Source organism: Pogona vitticeps, chromosome 8 (assembly GCF_051106095.1).
Source record: "Pogona vitticeps strain Pit_001003342236 chromosome 8, PviZW2.1, whole genome shotgun sequence".
NCBI classification, from domain to species: domain Eukaryota; kingdom Metazoa; phylum Chordata; class Lepidosauria; order Squamata; family Agamidae; genus Pogona; species Pogona vitticeps.
Window position 1 is genome coordinate 16,634,087 of NC_135790.1, and position 27,781 is coordinate 16,661,867.

Below are 27,781 nucleotides of genomic sequence, written 5' to 3' on the forward strand. Positions count from 1 at the left end.
TCGGGACACGAACTTTGCCGAACGCGCACGAACCGCGTGACAGCCGCCCATGCGTGCCGCCCCTTTCGTTCTTTTACCTCAGCCTCTCGCAGGGGAGCTGCAGGTGAGGCCGCGCCCCTCCCGCCCACGTTCCCGCGCAGGAAACGCCCCGCGCGCGCTTCCGCGTCCGCAGTCTCCTCACGGCGCTGAGGGGGTCGCCTCACTCCCGCCCGCCGACGGGCTCCAAGGTAGGCGCTCCGCTGTTTTCTTCCTTCCTTCCTCCCTTTCTCTTTCTCTCCTTTCCATTCTCCCGCTTTCCCCTCAGCCTGGCGGAAGCCCCGCCCGCCGGGGGGCTCCCTCCGTCACTTCCGCCCCCGCTCGGCTCCGCAGGTCCAATATGGCGGCGCCCTGTGGCTCCTCACAGCTCTCGGCTGCCGAGTCGCCGCTGAAGATCCCCAAGATGGAGGTGCTGTCTCCGGGCTCCCCGGGGGCGCTCAGCGACGGCAACCCGAGCCTCTCCGACCCTTCCACGCCCAGCGGCGCCTCCCCGTTGGGCCCCACCGGGCCGGGCTCCGTGGCGGCGGCGGCGGCGGCCACCTCAGTGGGGGCCGGGGCCGGTTCGGGGGGCGGCGGCGGGGCCGGGGCCCGAGGCGGCGGCGGCGGGGCTTCCCCCTCGGTCTCCTTCTCGCCCGGAGGCACGGCCACGGCGGCCGCCTGCCGAGGGATGTCGTGGACGCCGGCCGAGACCAACGCGCTCATCGCCGTGTGGGGCAACGAGCGGCTGGTGGAGGCGCGGTACCAGCAGCTGGAAGGCGCCGGCACCGTTTTCGGGAGCAAGGCTCCCGGGCCGGCCATGTACGAGCGCGTCTCCCGGGCCTTGGCCGAGCTGGGCTACGAGCGGACCCCGTCGCAGTGCCGGGAGCGCATCAAGGTACGGAGCGCAGCCGTTGCCTAGCGAGGGATGCTCCAGCCACCAGCAGGAGGAGGAGGAGGAGGTGATGATGATGGTGGCGGCGGTGGTGGTGGTAGTAGTAGTAGTAGTGCCGGGTGCTGCTTGGAACAGGGATCTAATCATCCACTGGTGTCTCCCCCCCCCCTTGTGGCTACGTTGTCAGGGTCAGCCTGGCCACCCTGCTCTTCGGCCGAAAGAGAGGACCCGTCCTTCCTATTTTAGGGCTTCTTTCGCAGCTCTCTCCGCGCCCTTCCTTCTCCAGGGAAGTGGAGGCAGCAGCATCAGCCCCTGTCTTGCCCTCTTTCTGGTTCGTCTTCGTTTTGCAAGCCTTTCGGGGTTCTCTTGCTCACCGGTAGAAGTAGCTGTGGACAGGCAGCGTATTGGTTAGAAGTCTGGATCAAAGTTTCGATTTGCCATCAGATCTTCCAGAGAAAGAACTCTTTTTTTAAAAAAGTATTATCTCCAAGGGAGAAATGCATGTGGTGGTTTTGTGTTGGTTGGTTGGTTGGTTTTTTAAATGTCCATTGCTGGGCATTTCCTGGCTTAATTCCCAAAGATTTTGCAACTAAGTGCACTCCTTTGGTGTTTCCTCTTTTTGCCCTGGACCGGGATGCTGTTCTTAACAGAAGTTTGAAAGCAGTAAATGTTAGATGTTTTTAACACAGGCGGCAGTATAACAAATCTCAGTGAGGAACACCAGTAATGGATTTAAGTTCTAACAATGAGCAAGATCCCACAGCCTAACTAATATTAGGGATTTTAGAACCTGAACTCTCTTTTTTCTTCACCCAGGCAGAAACAAGAGGCTATAAACATATTGCTGTTTCTTTAAGCAGATAAATGCAGTTTGGGAATAGCAACAGCATGCAGTGTTTTTAGCTAAACATATAGAATTCTAAGCAGAGAACTTAGCTGAGAACTTGCTGCACTTCTCTTTGTAGAGTTTGCACTTTTATTGTTTTGGATTAAGAAAGAATATTATTTCTGATGTGCTGAAGTCTAGTTGATATGGGTTTTTTTTAGCCAAAAATCATTCTTTAAGGTAGCAGTGCTTCTTGGAGTAAATAGAGCAGCTGTTTGTTGTTTTATTTAATAGGTTAGCTGACAAAGCTTTAGTAGCATAAGATATTGTTTTGCTCTCTTCTTGTTCTTGTGTGGGAATAAACATTGCTGGAGAGTAGATGTAATTAGTCATTTACAGAAAGGGCATTTACTGTTTAGAAAGTTAGCACCTTTCATGATTTGATGAGAAAAAATAGACATAATTTCTAATACCAGATAAAGTTTTTAAGTTTGCCTGTATTACTGAGCTTCCTTGTTTTCTCTCTCACTTTTCCTACTGTTGAAGCAATTGTCAGCTTACTGTCTAAAGAGAAATATGCTGGTGTGCTGGTATTGCTTTTGTATTTTACCTATTTGATTCAGTACAAATGAAACCTTTTTTCTATTTAATGTGTTCTGACATTAATGCTAAGGTATGTGGAAAAGTGAGTGATACCCAATGTAGTACAGTACAGTGGAATGAGTGATGGACTCAGGAGGCCTGTGTTTGAATCCTCACTTGTCACAGGGGGTATGGAACTGATAGACGCATTCATTAAATATCTCATCTTGAAAGCCTTATTAGGGTTGGTATAGGTTGCTTCCAGTTTGATGGCACATACCATAACATGGGGAAAGTATGTCTTGAGAGAATCTAGTAGGTGTTGCCCCATATTTTAGTGTTGTCATCTCTGATAGTAATAATCACCTTTGTTAATGAGGGTTAGAGAGAAGCACCGCTACATACATCCTGGATGAGAGGCCTGAACCCATCTATCCCTCCATCAGTCTTTTGAATTACCAGTGGAATTGGTCCACATATGAAAATCTGACAACCTTTCTTCTTCAGAGAGCATGGATTTTCTCACTGCATATCCAAGACAACATTCTGTTAAAAGTCTACCTGAAGAAAGTGTTTTAAAAGTGATTTTAAGTAAGAATTTTTACAAGTTGGCCATCCTCTGGTGTAGTCTGTAGCTACCCTGTGCCAATTATGCAATGTCAGTGACAGTAAAGTCTGTGCTCCATCTGTTTGGAAAATGCTTAAAGTCAATTGAATGACTCTGCCTTGTCTTAGAAGGATTAAGTGCTTTCAGATGTGTTGATAGGATATATCAAAAGTTGTAACAATTGTAGGATAGAACCAAGAAAGATTTAAATGATTTTCAGAATTCATGGCTGTGTAGTCTTTTGAAACTATATATCCCAAATGTTTAGTAACATTTTTACAGCTGGAGCATCTGTCTTTAACCTTGGGCTAAATATAAATCTATATTTAATAATTTATATACTGCTTCTCATATAATTCTGGTTGGTTTAGGACAATGGTTCCCATCCTTGGGTCCTCATATATTATTGGACTGGAGTTCTCAGAAATCCTGACCAGCACAGCTGGTGGTGAAGGCTTCTGGGAGTTTTGGTCCAGAAATGTCGGGAAGCCAAGTTTGGGAACTACTGGACTAGTAATGAAACATAAGCAACAGTAGACTAAGAGAAGAAACAAGTATAAAAGCCAGTAATATAACAAGATTATAAAAGATTAGTGAAAAAATTACATGAATTAAATGTAGTCATTGTAGACAGGCAATCAGATTTAGCCTTTAAAGTCTAGAGATACTGGCAGAAATCCAGTTGGCACCATTGGATCGCAATCCAGTGGTGATTTTCCAATATTAAAGGCCTCCCCATCCTGTCCTAAGGGTCTCAAAGGCTTCCCCAGAGCAAAAGGGATCTTTAGGGAGTCTTAGAACCTTCAGATGAAAATGTCATCACCATTTATGTAGCATAGTTGAACCAGCCAAATTTCAGATCGAAAATGAAAGCATGGGTGTATTGAGAAAATTATGAATCTTGGAATGTGCTTGAATGAACAGGGATTTCATAGCCATGCAGTAGAAATTAGACTAGATCAGATTCCTTAAGATGAAAAATGTAGTAGAAAGAAAACAAAAACCAAGAAATTGCATAAAATTGGCTTTTAGGATGTGTGTTATATGTCCTATATATTCATATTCCCACTGTATCACAAGGAATTGTGGACTTTAACAGAGGCTACTGTAGAAAAAATAAAAGTAGTTGAAATATATATTACAGGATGCTCAGAATTTATTGGATTCAGAAGTTCAGTGAAAAAATGGCAAGGTGGAATTTTGTAAGATTGTCAGTTTGACATTATTGTCTTTACTCTGGTATAAAAATTGTGAGTGTTGACACTGTAGCTAATGAAATTTCAGGAAAAGAGCATTGTATTAAACAGATTATTTGATCGATCATGTGCTATCTGTTTGCTTTTATCCTACTAATGCTCTTGATAGTATTGATGTTAGCAACAATCATTAAAACAGTGTTGTTTTACTTATGAGGAGAACTCCTTCCATATATACAGTATCTCTGTTTGATTCCAAAGTGTTTTTTTGCTGGTTCATGCCTTAGCTGTTCACCTGTAGGTTACTGTTCACTGCAGGGCATGAACGGGATAGTCCTGTTATGTGTTTGCGTAGAAGGAAGTCCCATTCAGTGAGATATTGAGGGATAGACAATTTGTTATTCTCACAATATTTTAAAATGTTATCTCTTTAATCCAGGGGTTTCAAACATGCGGCCTGGGGGCCATTTGCGGCCCGCCAGATGATAGTTTGTGGCCCCTGCCTTGCTTGCCCCCCTGAAGCGCCCACGCGTCCTCTGCTGTCAAGAGTCAAAAAAAGCCTCGCCTCGCTCGCCGGCTGTCTTCGAAGACAGTGCCTCTTGCACCCTCCATCTGGAACTGCAGCCTGCCAGCCGGCCCGCCTGAGTGTGCCTTTTTTTGAGGGGGCCCTCAGAGGAAGGTTGCTGGACCTCCGTGTGTGTGTGTGCGCGCGCATGCGCGCGTGCGTGCGTGCACACACCTGTGGCCCCCCATTCTGTTTAATTTCATGGGTACCAATGTGGGCTTTCCTCCTTTGGCAAGGCGATTCTGGGAGGCTTAAAAAAAATATGTCGTGCCCTCCCCCCCCCACTAAGTGGTCACCAGAGCTCTCTCCCTTCTCTGCTTCTTTGTCCTGCCTGCCGCCGCCGCTGCTGGTGGTGGTAGTGAAGAAGGAGCTGGAGGGGGTCGAGGTTGGCGATGAGGCCTCTCGCGCTTCTCCTCCTTGGAGCCCCAGCTAGGCTAAGGAAACTCCTGGGTGGCTTCCTCGGGCTCTTGGCAGCCCAGCCTCACCCAGACTGACTCCAGCGGCCCCCAGGTAAATTGAGTTTGAGACCCCTGCTTTAATCCCTTACTATTAGTTACAGTGATGGAGGCTGATGGGACTTCATTTAAAGCATCTGGAGGTTACCAGGTTGCCTATCTCTACTGCATAGGTTTATAGTCTCTCCATGGTTTAGCTTAGCAAGAGTGAATGACCGGTATGACTATTGGATCTGACTTTGTGTAGAAGCTCAGAGATGGGCTGGCTGGATTTGCTTGTTTAGTTCTGAGCACTGGCAAGAGTTTTGTAGATGTCCTGCTACAATTGTTGCATTAAAGGTGTTGCTTCTTTCATGTCTGCCGTTTTGTAGAATTTTAGTTGTATGAGTTCAGAGTTAAATGTTATTCATTTAGTTCATAAAGGAATTCTGCTGAACTGGGTAATATAGCAACATGCTGTGAAATTGCCATAATCATATTTATCTTTATGTATTATTTTTAACTGCTATTTGTCTCTTAAAGTAGCTTTGAAACGAATTAAGTGTTAGATGAATGCTATACTCTAGATTAAAACACCGGTACTTCAGTAATAAGCACGGATGAAGTCCCGGATTTCAGTGGCTTTATGAGATGTGTTTTTTCCACATAGATTTGAACCCAGAAAGGCCAGCATATAATGATTGAAGGCAGTTCTATAAAGAAAAGGTGGTAGTTTCTGTACTACTAATAACTATTGTAATATACTTGAAGGTTAATTAACTTGGTTGACTTGTTGTATTCGCTAGCAGACATTCCATAGTGTGGAAAGCATAAAGCAGTTCAAGTCTTTCCCCTCAACAGTACTTTATAGATTTCACATATTAATCTTCTTTCTCTCACTCTCTGCAAATATCTTGCTTAATTATGAATATATTTTAATGTCCTTTATATATGACTTGTTCGTGGCCTTAATGTTGAGACACATGTCTCCGCAGAAGGGAAACTGACAAGATTGTACTCAAAAGGAAACATAAATGCCTGTTCCAATAAATGGTGAGCTGCAACTATAGATAGAACTAATTGAATATGATCATTTTTGAACTCTCACATACTTACTCTGAATAGACATGTGTACGGTAGGATTACAGTGTGACTAGTCCTCTTGTGTGTTACATTAGTCTTTCAATTCCTGCATAAACATTCCATTTGAAGGAGGTTTGAAGATAAGTGTGGTTGTTTCAACTTGTATACCATCTCATAGTGCTAATGCTCTCTCTAGGCAATTTACAGCATAATTATGCAAATAACACTTTGACATATACACACACACAGTGAGAAGGGTACTCATTTTACCAATCGTGGAAGGATAAAAGGTTGAGTCAAGCTTGAGCCAGCCACCTGAACCTGAAGAGATTGAACTCAAGTCATGAGCAGAGGCTTGATTGCAGTACTGCAGTTTAGTCACTGTGCCATGGAGTTACGGTTGAATTGTTATATGACAACACGATTCTTCTCTTGCATCGGAATAATGTGAAAAGCAGTGTGAAATGGGGCGAGTGAAATCATGTAAACTTAACTGAGAAGTTCAGAAATTGTGGGAGTCCATGCTGAATATCTTGACTAAAATACGTAGGGGCCTAAATGGTTTAATCAGAAAACTAGATTTGCTTCTTTTGTTATGAAACCACGTCTATATTTTTTAAATGAAGAAAATATGTTGACACAATGGTCTAACTTGTCCTTCATACAGTCCGAAGGCTGTGGCACCTTGTTCCTTTTGCCTAAATAGCAGTTCTTAACTTTTTCTTTCCCATGGACCCCCATTAAATATCTTTTGTTGCCATGGACCACCAAGACTTAACTCAAGATGTGCATCAGATATTTAAAGTTCTCATGAAGGGTCTTCAAATTTAGAGAGAAGACAAAAATAAGTTAATCTGTTAATGTACTCTTTCCTATTATAATATTTTTATTGGAATGATTACATATGAATTGAAAATAATTGTCTTTAATTCTTGCTGGAGAATCTGAAATTATAAGCACATACAATCATTAATATGAAACATTTAGACAGAACTTCACATGAGAAAGAAAGCTAGAGAATGATATGAATATAATTTGTACAAAATTATACCTCATTAAACACAAGTTGGATGGGAAAAAGGGAACATATTATATTCATACAATTATAATTATTGAGAATACTGGTGCAGCATTTCACTTACAAGCCCTGTTATATCGGGCTTACAAGGGGGTGCTGATAAGTACTGAGCCTTTCCCAGAAAAAATTGAGCTAGGAAGTTATAACTTGCAGGGTGTATTGGCCAATTTGTCTGTATTCAATGGTGAAAAAATCAACTACCTATGATTTTAACTTATCTTTCATGTTTGGGTCCAAAGTGAACATGGCAGCACCTCCAGAAAAGTTCAGTGTGGAAGAGCATAAGACCATAATCAAGTTCCTGTTTCTCCAAGGGAAAGGTGCAAAGCAGATCCATGATGAAATGTCACAAACTATGGGTGACAGTGGCCCTTCATATGCAAAAGTAAAATGTTGGGTTGTCAATTTTTAAACTGGCCATTTTGGTGTTGAAAGTGAGAAACCCAGTGAAAGGCCTATTTCTGTCACTGTGCCTGCAATTGTGAAAGCCATCCATGACATGATCATGGAGGGCCACCGAATAGCAGCCAAAAGTATTGCTATATATCTGAGAATATCATGTGAGAGAGTTGGTGCCATTATCCACAATGACTTGGAAATGAGAAAGCTGGCAGCAAAGTGGATCCCCAAACTTTTGACAAGAGAAAACGTGTGGAGTCATTGGTGGCTGTTTTGGAACATTTTGCAAGAAATGATTCAGATTTCCTGGGCAAACTGGTAACTGGTGATGAGATATGGATCTACTGTTATGATCCTGAGACAAAGGAACAGTCTAAGGGATGGAGGCATAGTGGTTCCCCCAGGCCAAAGAAGTTTCAAGTGCAAAGTTTGGTGCAGAAGCAAATAGCAACAGTTTTTTGGGATAAGAAGGGAGTTCTGCTGGTGAACTACCTCCAACAGGGTTCAACCATCAATGCAAAATATCACTGTACAGTGGTGCCCCACTTCATGGCAACCCCGTTAGGCAATGAAATTGCTTTATGATTAGTATTTTGCGATCACTATAGTGATCGCAAAACAATGATTCAATGGGTTTTTTTCGCTTTACGTCAAAAACAGCTGATTGTCGGGTTTTCAGAATGGCCTCCTGCTGTTTTCCAGACCTATTTCCGGAAGACAGCGATCGAAAATGGCTTCCCCTATGGAGGATCTTCGCTTTACAATGAGGTATTTCACCCATTGGAATGCATTGACCAGTTTCAATGCATTTCAATGGGTTTTTCACTTTCGCTTGATGACGATATCGCTTAACAGCAATTTTAATGGAACAGATTATCGTCGTCAAGCGGGGCACCACTGTACTTTATTGACGAAGCTGAGGAAAAACATCGAGGAAAGCTCTCCAAAGGTGTCATTCTGTCACACACTGCAGGTGAAACAATGGCAAAATTGACAAGTGATGCCCCATCCACCCTATTCTCCTGACCTGGCTCTTTCTGACTATTATCTGTTCCCCAATCTCCAAAAACACCTAAAGGGACAACGATTTGGGAGTGTTTTGGATGCAACTAATGCTGCAAATGACTGATTAAACCAGCAGTTGGAAGAATTTTATTTGCAGGGACTTAAGAAGCTGCAGGACAGATGTTGCAAGTGCATTGACTTCTTGGGGAAATATGTAGAATAGTGTGGCAGTTACAGCTTCCTAGCTCAATCTTTTCTGGGAAAAGCTCAGTACTTATGAGCACCCCCTCGTAAAAGCCGAAACTAGTATTCTGAGTTCTGACTCCATGTTTTTCATACGGTTTCTATACTTATTTTTAAGATAAACATGAGCAGAGAATGATTTTTCACACAAGCATGTCATTACAAAAGGCATCAATACTTTCATGGACCTCTTTGATAATTTTGGAAAAATCTGCTTGTAGGTGAGCCCAGAAATTTGGAAGGGACTGTTCCTTGAACTGAAATTTCAGAGCACCATTATTGGTGCATGTCTATGGGCTCTGCTGCTGTGAGCCCCTCTAATTCATATGCATTAACTGAAAATGGGTCTGTAATCCAATTTTGCTGGCATCAGGGACAGGAAAATATTCATAGAAACTATGCTGCAAATCTTCCAAATATTGTTTGATAAGTGACACTGTTGTGCAATAAGTGCAGACAGCTCTTCGCTGGTGGAACCAAGAAAATTTGTGAGGTTTGGAAATGTCTCATAGTTTTTGTTCGATAGGCGACGATGCCACAATTCCAATTTATTGATCATTGCTTCGATCTTCTCTTTAACTTGAAAAACTAACCTTTTCTCCTTGAAGATTTAAGTTGAGCATATTTAAATAGGTGAAGATATCTGACATTTATACTAATTTGACTAACCAGGAAAAATCTGTCCAACACACACCAAAAGTGAAATTGCTTCTGCATAAGGAATAATCTTACCTAGTCTCTCAATTCCCAAAAACAAGATGAAACTTCAGCTAGTGATAGCAAATATTGGTGGTGTTCACTTTGCAAAGGTATTTTAAAAATCTTGAATTTAGTTATTTGCTTTTTATAAAATTGAGAATTTTGACTGACTCATTTACCGTATTTTTCGCTCCATAAGACGTATCTTTCCATAAGACGCACCAATTTTTTAGGAGAAGAAAACAGAAAAATATAATCTGTTTCCTTCGCTCCATAAGATGCACAGACTTTCCACCCTCCTGTTTTGTGGGAAAAAAGTGCGTCTTACGGTGCGAAAAATACGGTAAGTTTGCTTTAGTTTTTCTGGTATCTTCTTAGCAACTAGAGCTTCCCTTCATATGCAGCAATGGTACCAAGTCACCGACGTTATGATTTCCTTAATCCGTGCTACAAGTCCAGTAAGCTTTCCCGACATTGCTTATGCCCCATCTGTGCTAGCTCCATCTCATTTCAACCAATCCATGTCATGAGATATTATAAACCTGCTTCAACAAGCAGATGAACAGTATAGTATGTCTTCGAAAACATTTTTCTTTTGCTCCTATCTAACATAGCACAGTAAGGTCACTTTGTTATGTCTGTTATTTTGTCCAGTTTCAGTGGAAAGTTGGGAAACTTGGAAATTCTTTCTAATAATTGTTCCTTGATGTTGGCTGACAAAACATTGATTTGCTTCTTAACTGTGTCATTTGACAAAAGTATTAAGGAAGGGTCTTTGACAGCTTTCACATTGATCAATGCAAAAAAACATGATTTTTGCAGCAGGTAATCTAAGTTCTTCAGCTATTGTGTGCGGTTTTCTGGTTTTTGCTGTTAGCTGAGAAACTTCAAATGAGGCCCTCACTGAATTTTTGTTGTTACAACCAGTTGCAGTCTTTTTTTTAACCATTTTCTTACTTTCCCGAAGCTCATGCTCCTTAATTTTGAAAAAACTGGTGCTCTTTGTGGCATGTTCTTTATGTTTGGTATTGAGATGTCTTCACAATTTTGACAGTTTCGTGGCCTTGTTGGACAATATCTTGCAACACAACACACACTTTGGTAGTTACTTGTCTTCGGGACCTGTACATGGGAAGCCAATGGACAGATATTCCTTGCTATAAAAGGAATATTTTTAAGATGACTAGAAGAAGCTTCATTTTGCTTTGAACAGGATACATCAAACATTTATTTGCTATCAAACAGTTATTTTCATAACTGAATTTTTACTTTTGTTTGTTTTTAATGGAGGCATTAGGTTAGAAAAGCCAGGTTTTACACAAAAAAGCAAGGACAATTAATTAAGATTGAGTTGGACCCCCTGTAAGGACATTGCAAACCACAGGTTAAGAATGTGTGGCCTGAAGCATTATTGAATAGAATTGTGCCTCTTATTTTGGACAACTCTTGTGTACTTCACATATTCAGCCATCTATAATGATTATACTTTAGGTCTAGGGCAGTTTCCTTGATTAGTCTTTTATATGAGCATATGCTACTTGGTTCCCCTTCACAGATTGCTGCCTTGTCGTGGCGAAGGGGCTTGAGTAATTTAGAGAAGCTATGAGCTATGCCATGCAGGGACACCCAAGATGGACAGGTCATAGTAGAGAGTTCTGACTAAACACGATTCACCTGGAGCGGGAACTGGCAAGCCAATCCAGTATCTTTGCCAAGAAAACTCCATGGACAGAAACAAAAGGCTACAAGATATGATGCTGGAAGATGAGCCCCTCAGGTCGGAAAGCATCCAACGTGCTACTGAGGAAGAGTGGAGGACAAGTACAAGTAGCTCCAGAGCTAATGAAATGGTTGGGCCAAAGCTGAAAGGACGCTCAGCTGCAGATGTGCCTGGAAGGGAAAGGAAAGTCCGATGCTGCAAAGAAAAATACTGTATAGGAACCTGGAATGTAAGATCTGTGAACCTTGGGAAGCTGGATGTGGTCAAATAGGAGACGGCAAGAATAAACATTGACATCCTGGGAGTCAGTGAACTAAAATGGACGGGAATGGGTGAATTCACTTCAGACGATTATCATATCTACTACTGTGGGCAAGAATCATGTAGAAGAAATGGAGTAGCCCTCATAGTCAGCAAAAGAGTGGAAAAAGCTGTACTGGGATGCAATCTCAAAAGTGATAGAATGATTTCAATACGAATCCAAGGCAGACCTTTCAACATCACATTAATCCAAGTTTATGCACCAACCACGGATTCTGAGCAGGCTGAAATTGACCAGTTCTATGAAGACTTACAACACCTTCTAGAACTGACACTGAAAAATGACATTCTCTTCACTATACCGGACTGGAATGCTAAAGTAGGGAGTCAAGAGATAAAAGGAATGACAGGTAAGTTTGGCCTTGGAGTTCAAAACGAAGCAGGACAAAGGCTAATACAGTGGGGTCTTGACTTGAGAACTTAATCCGTATTGGAAGGCGGTTCTCAAGTCAAAAAGTTCTCAAGTCAAATCTGCATTTCCCATAGGAATGCATTGAAAACATTTAATCCGTATCTGCTGTTTTCCGTCCATAGAAACTAATGGGAAGCTGCTATTCTGCCTTCGACCACTAGAGGGGGATATTTTGTTTCTTTTTTCTTAGGTCAAGAAAGGTTCAGGGAAGGCAGGGAAAATACAGTCCAGGCAGTAACAGGCAGTCCGAAGACTGTCTCCCAATCCACTCTCTAAACGCTGGGAGGAGTGAGGAAGCAGACAGGCACCCTTTTCACTGGCCAACAGTTCAAATTTTGCACTTTCCCTGCCTCCCACGTGGGTTTTTTTCAGTTCTTAACTCAAATCTAAGTACTTAAGTCAAGTCAATATTTTCCTATGAGAGCGGTTCTTAAGTCAAAATGTTCTTAACTCAAGCCGTTCTTAAGTCAAGACCCCACTGTAGAGTTTTGTCAAGAGAACAAGCTGGTCATCACAAACAATTTTCCAACAACACAAGAGGCGACTCTACACATGGAAATCACCAGATGGGCAATACCATAATCAGATTGATTATATTCTCTGCAGCCAAAGATGGAGAAGCTCTATACAGTCAGCAAAAACAAGACCTCGAGCTGATTGTGGCTCTGATCATCAGCTCCTCATAGCAAAATTCAGGCTTAAACTGAAGAGCGAAGGAAAATCCACTGAGCTAGTCAGATACAATCTAAACCAAATCCCTCATGAATACACAGTAGAAGTGAAGAACAGATTTAAGGCACTAGATTTGGTGGACAGAGTGCCTGAAGAACTATGGATGGAGGCTCGTGACATTATACAGGAGGCAGCAACAAAAACCATCGGAAAGAAAAGGAAATGCAAGAAACCAAAGTGGCTGTCCAATGAAGCTTTAGAAATAGCAGAGAAGAGAAGGGAAACAAAATGCAAGGGAGATAGGGAAAGTTATAGAAAACTGAATGCAGACTTCCAAAGAATAGAAAGGAGAGAGAAGGCTGTATATTGTCCTTCGGCTTATTTAACTTATATGCAGAATACATCATGCAAAAGGCTGGACTGGATGAATCCCAAACCGAAATTAAGATTGCCGGAAGAAATATCAACAATCTCAGATATGCAGATGATACCACTCTGTTGGCAGAAAGTGAGGAGGAATTAAAGAACCTCTGAATGAGGGTGAAAGAGGAGAGCACAAAAATGGTCTGAAGCTTAACATAAAAACAAACAAAACACTAAGATCTTGGCCACTGAACTTATCCGTTCTGAACGAAAACCCTGAGTGCTCACTGGAAGGACAGATCCTGAAGCTGACGCTCCAATACTTTGGCCATCTTATGAGAAGAGAAGACTCCCTGGAAAAGACCCTGACATTGGGAAAATGTGAAGGCAAGAGGAGAAGGGGACAACAGAGGATGAGATGGATGGACAGTATCATTGAGGGTACTAACATGAATTTGACCAAACTCCGGGTTTACCTTGATCTCCTTATCTGATTCTTGATTTAGCACAGATACTTTAATTAATTCTCATAATTTGACTTCCTGGGTGTAATTTGCCTTCTGTTTAAAGTGAATAATTTTCAAAGAAGCCAATAGTTAGATACACAAATTAGATACTGAGAGGTTGTTTGCATACTGCAGGATGCTTCGTTACATGTGACTTCACTTTTTTCTGTCTTGCTTCATACTTTTTGCCTAGAACTGCTAAACCCCTTCCATGATTTCCAGATTGCCCAGCTGCGACCATATCTTGATGGGGGGGCCCTCACTACTCTTGTCCACACGCTCATAATCTCGAGATTAGACCCCTGTAATGCACTCTACGTGGGGCTGCCTTTGGAACTGATGCGGAAGCTCGAAATGGTGCAAAATGCGGCTGACAGGCTCCTTAGTGGGGTGAAGACATATCAGCATATCTCTCCCACCCTGACTGCTCTGCATTGGTTGCCCATTCATTTCCACATTGATTTCAAAGTTTTAATGATGACGTATAAAGCCCTAAATGGTTTGGGACCTTGATACCTGGCAGATTGCCTTCTCCCACCCAGGTCTACTCGAATCACCCGACAAAGCCAGCAGGGACAGCTGAGGGGCCTTATGGCGAGAGAGGCCCAGAAGGAAAGAACAAGAAACCAGGCCTTCTCGACAGTGGCCCCTCGGTTGTGGAATACTCTACCAACAGAAATCCGCCTGGCTCCCTTGCTGGGTTTTTAAAAAGCCATTTAAAAACTTGGCTCTTTAGGCAGTCCTTCCCTCCAGTCAATTAATTGCTTTGTGTTTTCAATTACCCCATCTTGATAATGTATATATCCATTAGTTAGTTTTATTATTAGGTATTATTAAGTATGCTATTCTATTGTATTTTATCATTTATGTAAGCCGACCCGAGTAGACTTTGTCTAGAGGGGCGGGGTATAAGTCTAAATAAAGTAAAGTAAAAGTATTCCAGCAGGTATTTAATGGAGTTGAGAAGGCATCATGCATAGTTTTGTGGATGCCTTCTGAAGGGGGAAAAGGGGCACTCCTCAGACTAAAACCTTTTAATTGTCTGCTATATTCATGCACACAGACAGACACACTGGCTGTAATCCTACTGCTTAACATAGTAAGTTGCACTAGAGTAATGGTTGTTGTGGGTTTTTCGGGCTTCTTGGCCGTGTTCTGAAGGTGTTTTTTCCTGACGAAAAGCCCACAACAACCATTAGATCCCGGCTGTGAAAGCCTTCGCGAATACATTGCACTAGAGTAGTCCCACTGAATTGGTGGGGATTTGGAACTTATAGCTGAGTTGACTCACCTATGGCCTTCCAGGACTGCAAATCAGATTAGTCATAGCTAGCTAGCCTAACAGTTGGTGACAGATGGTGGGAGTTGCCATCCGACAACACCTGGAATGATACAAGTTGTTCAGCCCTGCTCCTTGAGTTTCACTTTTTTTAACTTGTGATTCTGTTTGCTAGGACTGTGGATGCTTAGCCCCTTCTGAAGGATGCATTTCTTTGTAGTAAGCTGCTGCTGGCTTTGTAGGCTGGTCTTAAGTGTTGGACTAAATCCAAAGCATGCTAACAAGTGGAGCCTATGTTTTTTTTCCCCTCTTACTAAAGATTTGCTAATTAATACGTGCCACATACTCCTAAGCAAAGGCTGAGGGAGGGTACAAAACGTGTGGTTCTTGCTTTCTTTTGGAAAGGTCGAGAATGGTGACAGCTACTAAAGATGCTTATGAAGAAGCAAGTGGTGAGTTGGAGCAGAAAAGGTAAGGTATTTACAGCAGGACAGTGGCGGGGAGAGAGAATAAAAGTACTAATAAATGCAATGGGTTCAGTTCTCTCAAGTGGGGTACCAGTTATTAGCACAGTATTCATCTGAGGGATTGTATGCTAGCATCCTGTCATTGTTGTGGAAGAAAGGAAAAGCTGTTCCTTTCCTCTAATATCATTTTTTCAAGATTTTGTATGTAAGAGCCAGGCACCCAGTTTTATTCCTGTTATTGTGCCATTGTTGTCCACAAATCCTCACAGGCTGCCACAAAATGCCTTGAACTGTGTTATGAGAATTTCAATGGATCCGCCTGCAAAACAATGTTAGGTGGGGAAAGGCAGTTAAGAAAACGAGGTGAGTTGAAAAAACTTGAGAATCTCTGGCGTGAGTTTTTCATGTTGGCCTGTGGTTTTGTGTGTGCTGTTTTCTTTTGATCTGCCACTTTTATTAGGCACAAGAATGAATACAGTAGTGGCAGGCAAATACATACAGTATCTGTTGTAATTACCAGGGTGAATTTTGTTTAATTCAAATCAGTTTAAATCATGATTTAAAAAAAAACAACACATTGATTTCTATCCCTCTTGCAGTGATTTAAATTATGATTTAAACAGATCTTATTTAAATGTAATGCACCCTGAATTATATATAGGATGTATGAAGTTGACAGTTGAGTCAGACCACTTTGTACATGTACCTGAGTCTTGTCTATTGTTATGAGCCAGCTCTTTTTTAGTCTTGCTGCCTGAAATCCTTTCACCTAAATTTGGGATGTTTGCACCTGTCTCCCAATGAGCTTTGATCTCCTTTAAAATTTAGACCACTCTGCTGGATTTATAATTACAAAAATTAGACGCCTTTTCTCTTATAGTCATATTTTTCCCTTGAAGTATTTAATAGATATTGTGGGGAAAAATACTTTTAACATTTTAGGATATCATGGTAAGCTAATACTCGTGTTGCTGAGTGGGTTGGAGTACCAGGCTGCCAATCCACAACTTCTTCATTGTGTCTCTTAGGAGGGGGGACTAGCCAAGAAGCCCAGAGCTTGTGTAGCTGATAGTGTTACACGCCCTGCCATGTGTATAGTTTGTCATAAATTGGAATTGGCTTCTTGGTGCATGATTAATTTTGGTAACCTAAGTGCCTAGTAATTTCTCATCTTTGCATGGTATTTAAGGGGCATCTTCCAGGTATGTTTAAATCAGGAACACTTAGTGATATCTTGTGTTCCTGTTTTTTACTTCTGTACCTTGTAGCAATCAGAAGAAAGTCCATCCTGTGAGCAGGACAGTGTGTGTCAGGCAATTCTGGGGTTTTATGGATGGGAGATAAGCCCTGTAACTCTTCAGGCTGCATGCAATGCCACGCAGTAATTTTCATCCAGCAAAAGCAGAATTTTCTGCTGTTATCCATCTAATATAGATCTGTCCATTGGCAATATTGTTGAGGTCTTTTGCTGAATGAAGCCATGCAGTCAGATTGCTTGCTTGGTTTTGAAACTAGCTTCCAGACAAGACTTTGAACAGCAAAATTGACCCCCCCCCATGTGTTTGAAGTAGTGCTTGCAGATGTTGGGACTCCCAAAAGACTTCATCAGAGCATACTAAGACACTTGGCTAATTATGCTAGAAACACTATTTGTTTTACTTTAGCTGTGAATAAAAGCATTTAACATCTGTAAAGAAACCACACTGACACCTGCTATAATATTCTGTTGCTTAGAAAGATAATCGACTCTGTCCAACAAACTAAGCAAGTATTTGGATTTCAGTGATTTTGTTCTGTTAACTTCCCAGTGGGACTAAGATTTCGAACATTTTTTTCCTGCTAAGTAGGCTATGCAGCTTGCTGGAAACTATCAGCAAGTGTGAAAGGGATTAAAACCTGTTCTATACCCGAATTAAGTATGTTATATTGTGTAGTTTTAGCATTAGCCGTCTTGGTATCTTTGCTAACATATCAAGCAAAAACAAATAAAAAATAAAGAAGACAAAAAACCTTGTGGCACCTTAAAGGCTAACTGCTGTCATTAACCTGTCTGAGTAAGTGGCCTTGTCCACGAAAGCTCACATTAAAATATAGCAGTTAGTCTTTAAGATACTGCAACGTTTTTGTCTTCTTTATTTTTTATTTTGTTTTTGCTCTAAACATTATTTGGTCTTTGGGAATTTACTTTTTTCCTTTCTAAGCATATTTTGACACTTTAAGAATGGTGGACATGTGTTCATGTTTCTGCCAAAGATATACAGGGTTTTTTTTGAGTTTTTTTTAACTAATCAGTTGGATAAACACAGAGATGGAAATTATTATAGTATATGATGAAATAATTTCCCATAGAAATGGATTGCATGGCTTTGGTAGGAGGAGAGACAGCCCTATGGCCTAGTTGTGCAGAATGGAAGTAGATTAGCGAAACTAACCAAGATAGAAAAATGTTAGAAAAGACAGAAGATAGAAAAACCAAGATAGAAAAAAAAGGCAAGGTTATTTTAAACCAGACAGTTGCTAAACAGTAACCATGGAAGATGAATGGAATAAGCAAGAGTGGACCATTCCAATTCCCCCTGCCACTACCACCACCAAAATGACTCAAAGCAACTAGTAAAATCAGTTCCTAACCACTATTCTGGAGAGTACATTCCCATTAATGTACATGTTGTTGTTGTCGTCGTCATTATCATCGTCATCGTACTTATCCTCCAAGACAGTAAGACAGTGGTTCTCAAATTGGGGTCCCCAGATGTTCTCAGACTGTAGTTCCCAGAAGCCTTAACCACTTGCTGTGCAGTCCAGGATTTCTGGGAAGTACAGTCCAAGAACATCTAGGGATCCAAGTTTGAGAACCACTGTTCTAAGATATATGGCATTTGCCTCATTCCAGACAAACTTATGCAATCCAAGTCAGTAGCTGGGACTTACAGAGATTGCAGCTTGGGTTTCTTCATCCTAAATTCAGTATTCCTTCCTTGGTGTACAGTAGTCAGTTTTAATACTAGATTCTTGAACAGACTTTGGTATTTTTGTAAAATTACTTCCATGCATTCCCAATTCCCTTGTCACAGCTATAATCATAGATAACCAATATATACTGCTCAAATTTGCAGGACTAGTGAAGCATAGTGTTTCTTATGGCTAGCAAATGATTTTCGCTCTTCCACACAGATGTACACCTTTTGCTGTCTAACTCCAGAGCAACATTATGAACATTCTTTGTAGTTTTATTCCTACTCCTTGGATTCTGAATACCTACAAGGTAAAGGTAAAGGTTCCCCTTGACATTTAGTCCAGTCGTGTCTGACTCTAGGGTGCAGCGCTCGTCCCCGTCTCCAAGCCGTAGAGCCAGCATTTGTCTGTAGACCGTTTCCGTGGTCATGTGGCTAGTGCGACTAGACACAGAACACTGTTACCTTCCCACTGTGGTGGTACCTATTTATTGACTCGCATTTGCATGCTTTTGCAGCTGGGACAAGCGACGGGAGCTCACTCCGTTGTGTGGATTCGATCTTACGACTGCTGGTCTTCTGACCTTGCAGCACACAGAGGCTTCTGCGGTTTAACTCACAGTGCCACCACGTCCCTATAAGTAACTGATTAATTCTGTTTTTTATGCTGCTGCATGGTGCACTGTTGAGCAGTAGAAAATTCAGAGAAGCGATGTGGAACTGGCAAAATGACACTTCATATGAATACAGTTTGAAATTGTTGAAATGGCTGGGAGTTGGCAAGGTCTGATTGTACCTGAGTAACTGATTTAACTTGTATCTGCTATATCTAAAAAGGAACACATTTCTTACTTTATTTTATTTCTCCCCAAAATTTCCAAATTATTACCATCCCTTATCTTGCCACGTAATATATATTCTCTTGATAAAAGAGCAAATGGTGCCTTGCAGTGGTTCATTACATTCAGTTAATGGCCCACTCTGTACAACAGAGTCTTCGACCCATCCCAAAATCAAGTATTCCTTGTAGTTGGAAACTAAGGATGAGGGGTCCAGAGGAAAGTGTTTGCCAAGCTTTACGCTTGCTGCAACATAAAGCAGGCTGATTGCAGGCAAGCAGTTGCACAGCTAATGTTGCATCATCAGAGCAACAATGAAGTGGCCAAATCTGTCTTGAGCCTTGGTGTAAAAGATGATTTAGAATCTAGCTTGGACTGTTGGGTTTAATGTTTTATAATTAGACCTGACTATCTTAGTACTGTGTGTTTGATCTTTCAACATGGGAATTCATAGCATTATTGATTTCACTTCTTTTAAATTTCAGCAGCTTCCCAAGAAACAGAGTGAGTTAGTAAGGATGCAAAATATGTAAGTAATATATTTTACTAGCTAAAGAGTTTAGGCCAACATTTTTTAAAAGCTTCTTAAATGTTTTCCTTTTGGAATAAGGGATGATTCAGCTGTCTGCTTTTGGTGACTCCTGTTTTATTTATTTCTCTGTCTTTCTCCCTTTCTTCTTTCCCTTAATCTTCTTCTCCACACTATGGGCATAATAGTAGCTGTTCTTTCTCCTCTTTTTGTAAAGGTGTATGTCTGATGGGCTTGTTGGTATCTGATTGGGAATTAGTCCTGCATAATATAGCTAGTGTTTTTTTTGAGGAGGGAAGCCTTGGCAATAGAAATAAAATTGATGTCTTAAAATAATGATCATTTAACTGTGTTGTCCTCTTGTGGCAAATATCCAAATGAAGTGGCTGTCCGTTGGGAATGTTAAATGACTTGAAGCTCAATCTGACTTTAAGACTACTTGGTAACATCCTGTTTTGGTTAAAACAGTTGAGTATATGTGGTTGGGAGCTTTTACTCAGATGAGGTTAGAAATGAATGAAAATCGTGCAGCCTCTTGAGAATTATCCTGTAGCGACTAACCTACCCATTATCTGTTTTAGACCCTTCGCAGGTGTTACAGCCGGGTGAAAGAACATGGTGTTGGTAAAAGGAAAAGCAGTTACACATTTGAACAGTTGGAACAAGTGTTTGGTCAGGGAGGATGGGACTCTCAGCCCTGCCAGCCGGTACTTATCAACAGCAGTGGCCTCTACCAAGACCTGGAGTCGGATGGCAGTACAATGGAGGAATATTCACAGGATGAATGGGGGAACCACAGTGAAGATCTTCACTGCTACCAGTCGGGAGACCAAGAATTGGGTAAGAAATGCCACCTTCGGGTGGGAGGAGCTGTGCATTTCCAACATTTCAAATTGATTTAAATCACAATTTAAATTTTAAAAATTTAGATTTTTTCCTGAAAATTTAAATAAAGATTATTTTTTAAAAAAATTTAAAATATGATTTAAATCCGTCTGATTTTTTTAAAAATAATCCTTGATTTTTATCCACCCTGAACATTGCTGATACCACAAGGCGGCTGCTGTCTCTGTTTTTAGCTAGCTGGCATAACACATCAGCGTTCAAAGGTGGAACAATTGTTCTGTTCTCTACATGTTGCCTGGTGTGCATTGTCATCAGTTGTATAGCCGGAAAGGATCTCAGAGTCATGTAGTCCAGCCTGGTGCCAATGTTGAAATTGCACAGGTAAGTCATCCCAGACAAATGGATTACCAAACTCTACTTTGAAAATTTCAAACAAAGGAAGGCTACCACCTTTTAAGAAAGGTCATTTCAGAGCTGTTCTTACTGTCAGAGCAACATTCATCCTAATGTATAGTCCAAATCACCTTTCTTAGCATTTGAATCCATTGCTACCTTCTCAAGCAACAGAAGATGCTAAGGTTTAGGCATTTCAACTTATGTTTGAAATTGGTACAGAGCACTACTGTTTTTTGCTCAGCTCTTTGCTCTTTCTCCTTGTGGATGCAGCATAAAGTCCATGCTGTTTCCTCACTGCAAGCTTTGAGGATCATTTCAAAGTTCACTGAAGATCTACTAATTAGATTGTCTACTAATATTCCAGCGTTATTTCTTTGCTTTTGAGTTTGTACAGTCTTCTGATGTTATCATTATAGATGTACCATCTGGATTTTTTTGGACTTCAACTGCATTTCACAGTGATTATTTATTTAAAATATATTTTGACCCCACCTTTCTCCTTAAAAAGGACCCAAGGTGGCTTAGATCAGTGGTTCTTAACCTTTGTTACTCGGATATTTTGAACTGCAACAACCAGAAACCCCAGCCAGCACAATTGGTGGTGAAGGCTTCTGGGAGTTGCAGTCCAAAACTCCTGAGTAACTCAAGGTTAAGAACCAGTGGTTTAGATGACATCACTGGAAGACAATATTTAAAGCTGAAAACAATGAATATACAACAATGGTTTACATCATTAAAAGACTAACACTTTATGTAATAATGAATCACATCAGAAGCATTTTAAATAGAAAGAAATAGGTATCTTTACTTACAGTTAGCATCTGTCATTACAGTTAGAAAGGAAAAAGGGGAGAATGGAGTCTCCACCACATGGAAAAGACATCCATGTCTGCTGCATGGTTGAAGGTCAGAGAAGAAGGGGAGAACTAACAGCGAAACAATAGAAGCAAATCAAACAGACAGGAAGAGGGGACGGAGCCTTGCCTCAAATGCCAGAGGCAGGAAAAACTTTACGAATCGATTAGTGGTAAAGGACAATCGCTTTAGGTTATAAAAGCCCCCTCCCACTGATTCCCAGTGTGAGTCCATGCGCAATTGTTACTTTTCTAACATCAGCTCCCATAATTCTTCATTCTGGGAGTTCTATCTGACACACCACCAAGTACAGAGATCTAAATACAGTATGTTCCTGGTGGTGAAAGGCTTAGCTGGAACTGTTCATGGCCTAGCTTCATGTTCAAAAAGGAAGCTGGCTCAACAAGCACCAGAGCAGCTTCCTTTTTGAACAGGAAGCTAGGCCATGCAGACTTCCAGGTAGGCCTTTCTCCACATGGGCTATATTTAGGTGTCAGTAAATTGACAGTTGAAATCCAAAAAATGCAAATGGCAGACTCCTAGCTGTCATGCATTTCTGCACATGCCCATTTACACAGGGAGCTTGTATTGTAAAACATCTCCCACTTAGAAAATGAACGCTATAGCTTTGAAGGGGTTTGAGATCACATATTTGTTTACTCAAAATGTTGTTGTATGCTGGAACTTCTTGCTTGTTTTCACAGTAACAGCTGCACTTGGGTGCCTGTACAAACATGTATTTTGTGACTGATATGAGTTGAAATAGGGATTGGAATATACCAAATCAAAATGAGATTGGAATGTGTTATGTGCTTGTCAAAAATATTCAAGGGAGACTGCTCTAATCTTCTGTTTGGACTTAATACTGTTATTTAAATCACTGGTTCTTAACCTTGGGTTACTCAGGAGTTTTGGACTGCAACTCCCAGAACCCTTCACCACCAACTGTGCTGGCTGGGGTTTCTGGGAGCTGCAGTTCAAAAACATCCGAGTAACAAAGGTTAAGAACCACTGATTTAAATGACGAACCTGATTCTAATCCTCAAAACAGCATGAGATAAAGATACCACTGCAAGCTTTTATTGTACATAATTTAAAACATTAAAAATACTGAAAAAATCAAGTTTTTGTGTGTAATGTTTAGGCACCCCTGTAGTTGTATGTGATTTGGGACATTGTTGTAGAAAATGGAGTGTCTGACTTTTACTGTGCCAGAGTTCAGTCTTTGTTTAACAGCTATCTGTAATCCTACCTTTTAGACGAAATGCCTCCTACAAAGAAATCATTGAAGATAAAGCAGGAGTCTTCTGAGGAATCACAGTAAGTAGCTTTTAAGTGTCTTATCTGTGACTTGAGTCTTACAGTACTGATTTCAGAAGGAAAGCACCTGAACCTTTCTACAGCATATATAAAATTATTCAAGCTGTTCTTCATCAAAATAAACAGTTAGTTTAACAAAACAGTGCATTGATCTCTGCCATATACCCTCTAGAGACACTTGATCTCCAGACACTTAATTTCTCTGTATATTCTTATTTTAGTGCTTATTTCTCATCCCAGTTCACTAGGGCGAAAGGTGAAAAGCCTAAATGGCTTGAGGGGCAATATAACAAAAGGATAATCTCTAGTACAACCCTTGTTATTTGAAGAGATGATCTGAAAAACCCCCTTGCAAGTGGGGAATCCATAAGGTTTCTCTGAAAGTTTGGCATCCCCTACCTCATGGCTTCTGACTAGCCCCCTCTTACAGCATTACATTGTTAGTTCACAATTTATGTATTTCAGTAGTTTGTTCTAAATATTGGTTGAATGAACTTACCCTCTTCTCTTAAAGTTGTTGGGTTTTTTCTGTATATTAAATATTATTTCATTTGCAGATAAATTGAAGCATTTTTAATTAGCTACCTTGAGCGGTTCAGTTTCTGGACCAAAATCTTGGGATATGTTTTGTGAACAGATTCTCTAGTAGGGACCAAATGTATTCCCTGAATCAGGGTGAGAAACCAATGATAAAGTAAGAATATTACCCTGTTCTCCCATGAAGTATTTCCATTTAAATTTGTAATACATGCAGCGAATTGCTGGACAATGTGTAGCCGAGAAAGAAGGCCATTTTTAAAGAACTTTTTAAAACATTCAGTTAGGGGTGCTTGGAGAACTTTAAAGCTACTTTTAGAAGCTTCAGATGCTTTCCTTCTGAAGTTAACTACTGTAAAAATACCTCAATGGTTTAGGTATCTGGCGGCAGAGCCAGAGGTTGTAAGTTCACTTCTCCCCTGTGCCTTCTGCAAGTAAAGCTAGCCTGTGTGGCCTTGGGCAAGCTGCACAGTCCCAGGGCACTCCCAGAAGAAGGGGATGGGAAACCTCTCTACCTGGAAAACCTTGAAAAAGGGTCACCATAACTTGATGGCACATAATTATTATTATTAAGAATAACCACCACTTTAACCTTCAGTGAGACAAAATAATGACAGCTAGTGCAGGAGATGGAAGATTATCAGTCCAAATTATCTCGGAGTCTCACTCTGATAAGAGAATCTTAAGAAAAGACTGAGGGAGTAAGTTACAGAAGGAGCAGACCTCTGTATGGCCTCTCTGCATCTTACTCGCTGGGATGATGACATACCAGATCTGGAATAGGGAATGTAAGAGCTTCCACCTATTATCAGGTTTTAAAATCTGGTCCAACAGCATCTAAAGAATGACAAGTTCTAAAATCCTGTATTCCCAGCAAACAGTCTTGGAACATTCCTCTGGATATCAGTTCACAGACTTGTGCTGTTGCATGATAATTGCGTGTAGTACATGAACTTTTTTTTATATCCCAAAAATGATTTCCATATAGAATTCAAATGAAGCTGCATTCTGCTGAGTTCATTTCACTGGTCAGTTCCGGCTCATCATTGTCCGGCTCACCACTGATTTACCTGTACACAGTTTCAGGCAGAATTATCTCCTAGCTCTGTCTGGAGGTCCTAAGGAACTGAATGTAGGGTTTTTTTCCCAGTTTGTGTTAGAAAATATCAGGACAGTTTTTTAAAAAAAAATATTGTTGTGGTAATTAAGACACTGTCATTGTTGCTTGTTTTGTGCAACATGTCTCTAAAATGGATCAGTAGGATGTGTAGGATGTGTTCATTATATTAAATTGAAAACGGTCTAAGATACCATTTTGAAACCTCTTCTCCACCCACTTTATATCTTTATAGTATCTGGGGTTTGTGAAAGTTGATAGTTGGAGGCTCATGCCTTCTCTTGTGATCTTCAACACCTTAGTTGCATTCCTTAAGCTCTAAAATCCATACTAAGGTGGCACGGAGCCAACAGAAAGTGTACAAATTGTGCAAGTTTTTTTAGAGAACACTCTTTATCAGGCAAGATGTAATAAAGTATGCAGGGTGAGTGCAAGGTGTGTGTGTGGGGGGAAAGTAGTAGAGGAGAAATGCTGCAAACAGCTGGGTCTCATCAGGAGATACAATGGTATTAGATTTCACTTACTCTGGTCCATAGAATCACTCAAGACAAGACAGAAGCTTTTGGCTTTCCATCTTTAACATTTTACTTCTTACCTTAATTAAGACAACTTACCCAATCCATCTTTTATTTATTTTTATTTATTTATTTATTGGACTTTTTTATTTATTGGACTTATTTATTTATTGGACTTTAAAATTGATTTTAGCATGGAGAACACAAAGAATGCCTGGTGGCTAGTTTCCACTGACCAAAGAGGCTGTGTGCCCAGCTTAGCTGGATGCATCTTTGAGTTCACTTCATGCAGCCATAGATAGATTGTCAAATGTTTCTAACTTTTTAGTTCTGAGTGAGCCTGTGGGTTAGGCCAGTTGAAATTGGATGACATTATATCCCATCGTAATGCCCAGCTCTTTGTTCGCACCAGCTGTCCTGCATTACTTTCTGTTACAATATGCAGACCACAAAATACGTATTCAGATCCTACTTTTGCCCCACCTGTTTCTCTTTCTCACAACCTGTTTACTGGATCTTGGAATTTGTCTTGTGCCAACATGGCTATCCCTACTCTTGTTTGTGCCTCAAACTCTGTTCTCTTGTTTCTGCTTTTTTTAAAGGAAACGTGACGTGATGCAGAATATTGTACAAATCTTGGAATCCGTTCAGTTAAAATGGGAGTTATTTCAGAGCTGGACAGACTTCTCTAGGCTACACCTTTCAAACAAACTGGCCATATTTGGCATTGGTTATAACACGCGGTGGAAGGAGGATATTCGCTACCACTATGCAGAAATCAGCTCCCAGGTTCCCCTTGGCAAACGACTCCGGGAATATTTCAACTCGGAAAAACCAGAGGGCAGAGTAATCATGACCAGGGTACAGAAAATGAACTGGAAGAATGTTTACTACAAATTTCTGGAGATCACTATTAGTGAAGCCCGGTGCCTAGAACTACACATGGAGATTGACTGGATACCCATTGCTCACTCCAAGCCAACTGGTGGAAATATTGTCCAGTATTTATTACCTGGGGGCATTCCAAAGAGCCCTGGTCTGTACGCCATTGGTTATGAAGATTGTCATGAGAAACCACGGTCTCCTGATCATGAGGCCATCAGCCAAGACCCTGAAAATCAGACTCTGGGGGAAGCTGAAATGCCCTTGACACAGTCCTCCCTTAAAGTGGAGATGGAGTCTACCCGAATCATATATTGTTACCTTGGCATTGCTGAGGTCAGAACTCTCCAGCAATGTTTGTTCCTACACTTTCAGGCAAACACCAAAACCTTCAGCAAAGAATGGGTTGGAATCAATGGATTTTTATCACAAAACTGTATTGTAGATCCTGGGATTTCTCCTAAGTCCATTTACATCAAATTTGTGGAAGTGGAGAGGGACTTCCTTTCTGCTGGCTCGTTGGTAGAGTGCCTGGAAAAAGCCATTGGATACCCCTTGAAATTTAACAACTGAACCTCATCCTTCATAAGGATTAGAGCTTTTGGGTCCTATGTTGCATTTGGGCATCTTTGACAGTACAAGACTGGGCACAATAAGCCTTTCCTGAATGGGAAAAAGACACTTGGAAGTGATTTTACAAAAGAGTATCCCAAGTCAGTAAAATATGCAGCTTACTTGCTTGTGCCAATTAGCTGGTTTTGTAAAAAGAAGACTCTGAAAGAGAGCTCTGTAAATAAAATGACTGTTGGTACATTCCATGTCGGGCGAGCAAACACTTTATGTTTCATACGAAAAAGCTGTTTTCCACAATGTCTCATTTTTACACATCTGTCTCTCTATATAAGTGTTATTACATTTATGTAATAAATAAGCAATAGATAATGGCGAGTTTAAACTTGGAATCACATGAGCCTATTTTTCAGTGCCACCCTTATCCTCTCTTGTATATAATTTAGCATTTCACACTTTTTCACCCATCAAGTGTTTTTACTATTTCTAACCAGTGTTGCCTGCAAAAAAACTTCTGTTTCTGTGATGTATCCCACTTTACTAATAGTGTTGCCATATCAACTTTTTTTTACTTTTTTTTTTACATTAAAGTAATCCCTGGCCTTTTTTAAACATTTTGTTTTCCTCTTTGTGTGGCAGTGAAAGTAACTCAACCACTGGGTAGCATTTCGTCTGAGCAGTCTTTTATCGAATACAATCAAAGCTGTGAGAAGGGATGGGGTTGGGGGTGACACAGGGAATTTACGGACCAGGGGAGTAAATATTTTTAATGCCTCATCAAAATGTGACTATATGAGCCCCATTACGCAGCTGGTGAGGGCCAGATTTTTTTAATTTCTTTTTTAAAACCTCATTGAACAGTGGAACTTGTGACATACAATGAATGTTTCAGTCCAATAAAGACAAGCAAACATGGATTTTCAGGAATGTTTCTTACTGGCCTTTGCTGTTTTTTGTGTGTTTTTTTAATTTTAAAACTATGTGTATATACATGTACCAGTGGCTTGGAGGCGCTCAAGCTTACAATGCATTATCAGGGCCCTTATGTCAGTACAAA

General features: G+C 40.9%; 1 protein-coding gene across 4 annotated transcripts; it reads left to right on the plus strand.

The window, feature by feature from the left end:
* On the plus strand, positions 1-27,641 carry MSANTD2 (Myb/SANT DNA binding domain containing 2). 4 transcript variants are annotated; one of them, XR_013538303.1, is made up of 5 exons: positions 1-910; positions 19,643-19,686; positions 20,268-20,526; positions 23,043-23,103; positions 25,875-27,641. XR_013538303.1 is itself a non-coding variant. In XM_072978856.2 (4 exons), the coding sequence occupies exons 1-4, from the start codon at positions 50-52 to the stop codon at positions 26,725-26,727; spliced, it is 2,034 nt and encodes a 677-aa protein (XP_072834957.2). In that variant the 5' UTR covers positions 12-49; the 3' UTR covers positions 26,728-27,641. The 4 variants fall into 4 exon arrangements, 2 of the variants coding, with proteins under 2 accessions (XP_072834957.2, XP_072834958.1); XR_013538304.1 differs by having other exon boundaries at positions 19,646-19,686; XM_072978856.2 differs by lacking the exon at positions 19,643-19,686 and having other exon boundaries at positions 12-910.
* The last annotated feature ends 140 nt before the right edge of the window (positions 27,642-27,781 follow it).

What these genes read in the sequence shown, in the direction of transcription:
- MSANTD2 (XM_072978856.2), top strand. Translation starts at nt 50, where the DNA reads ATGCGTGCCGCCCCTTTCGTTCTTTTACCTCAGCCTCTCGCAGGGGAG. An exon ending in AGTGCCGGGAGCGCATCAAG is followed by an intron (nt 911 to 20,267) that starts GTACGGAGCGCA and finishes TATCTGTTTTAG; the next exon opens with ACCCTTCGCAGGTGTTACAG. An exon ending in GTCGGGAGACCAAGAATTGG is followed by an intron (nt 20,527 to 23,042) that starts GTAAGAAATGCC and finishes CCTACCTTTTAG; the next exon opens with ACGAAATGCCTCCTACAAAG.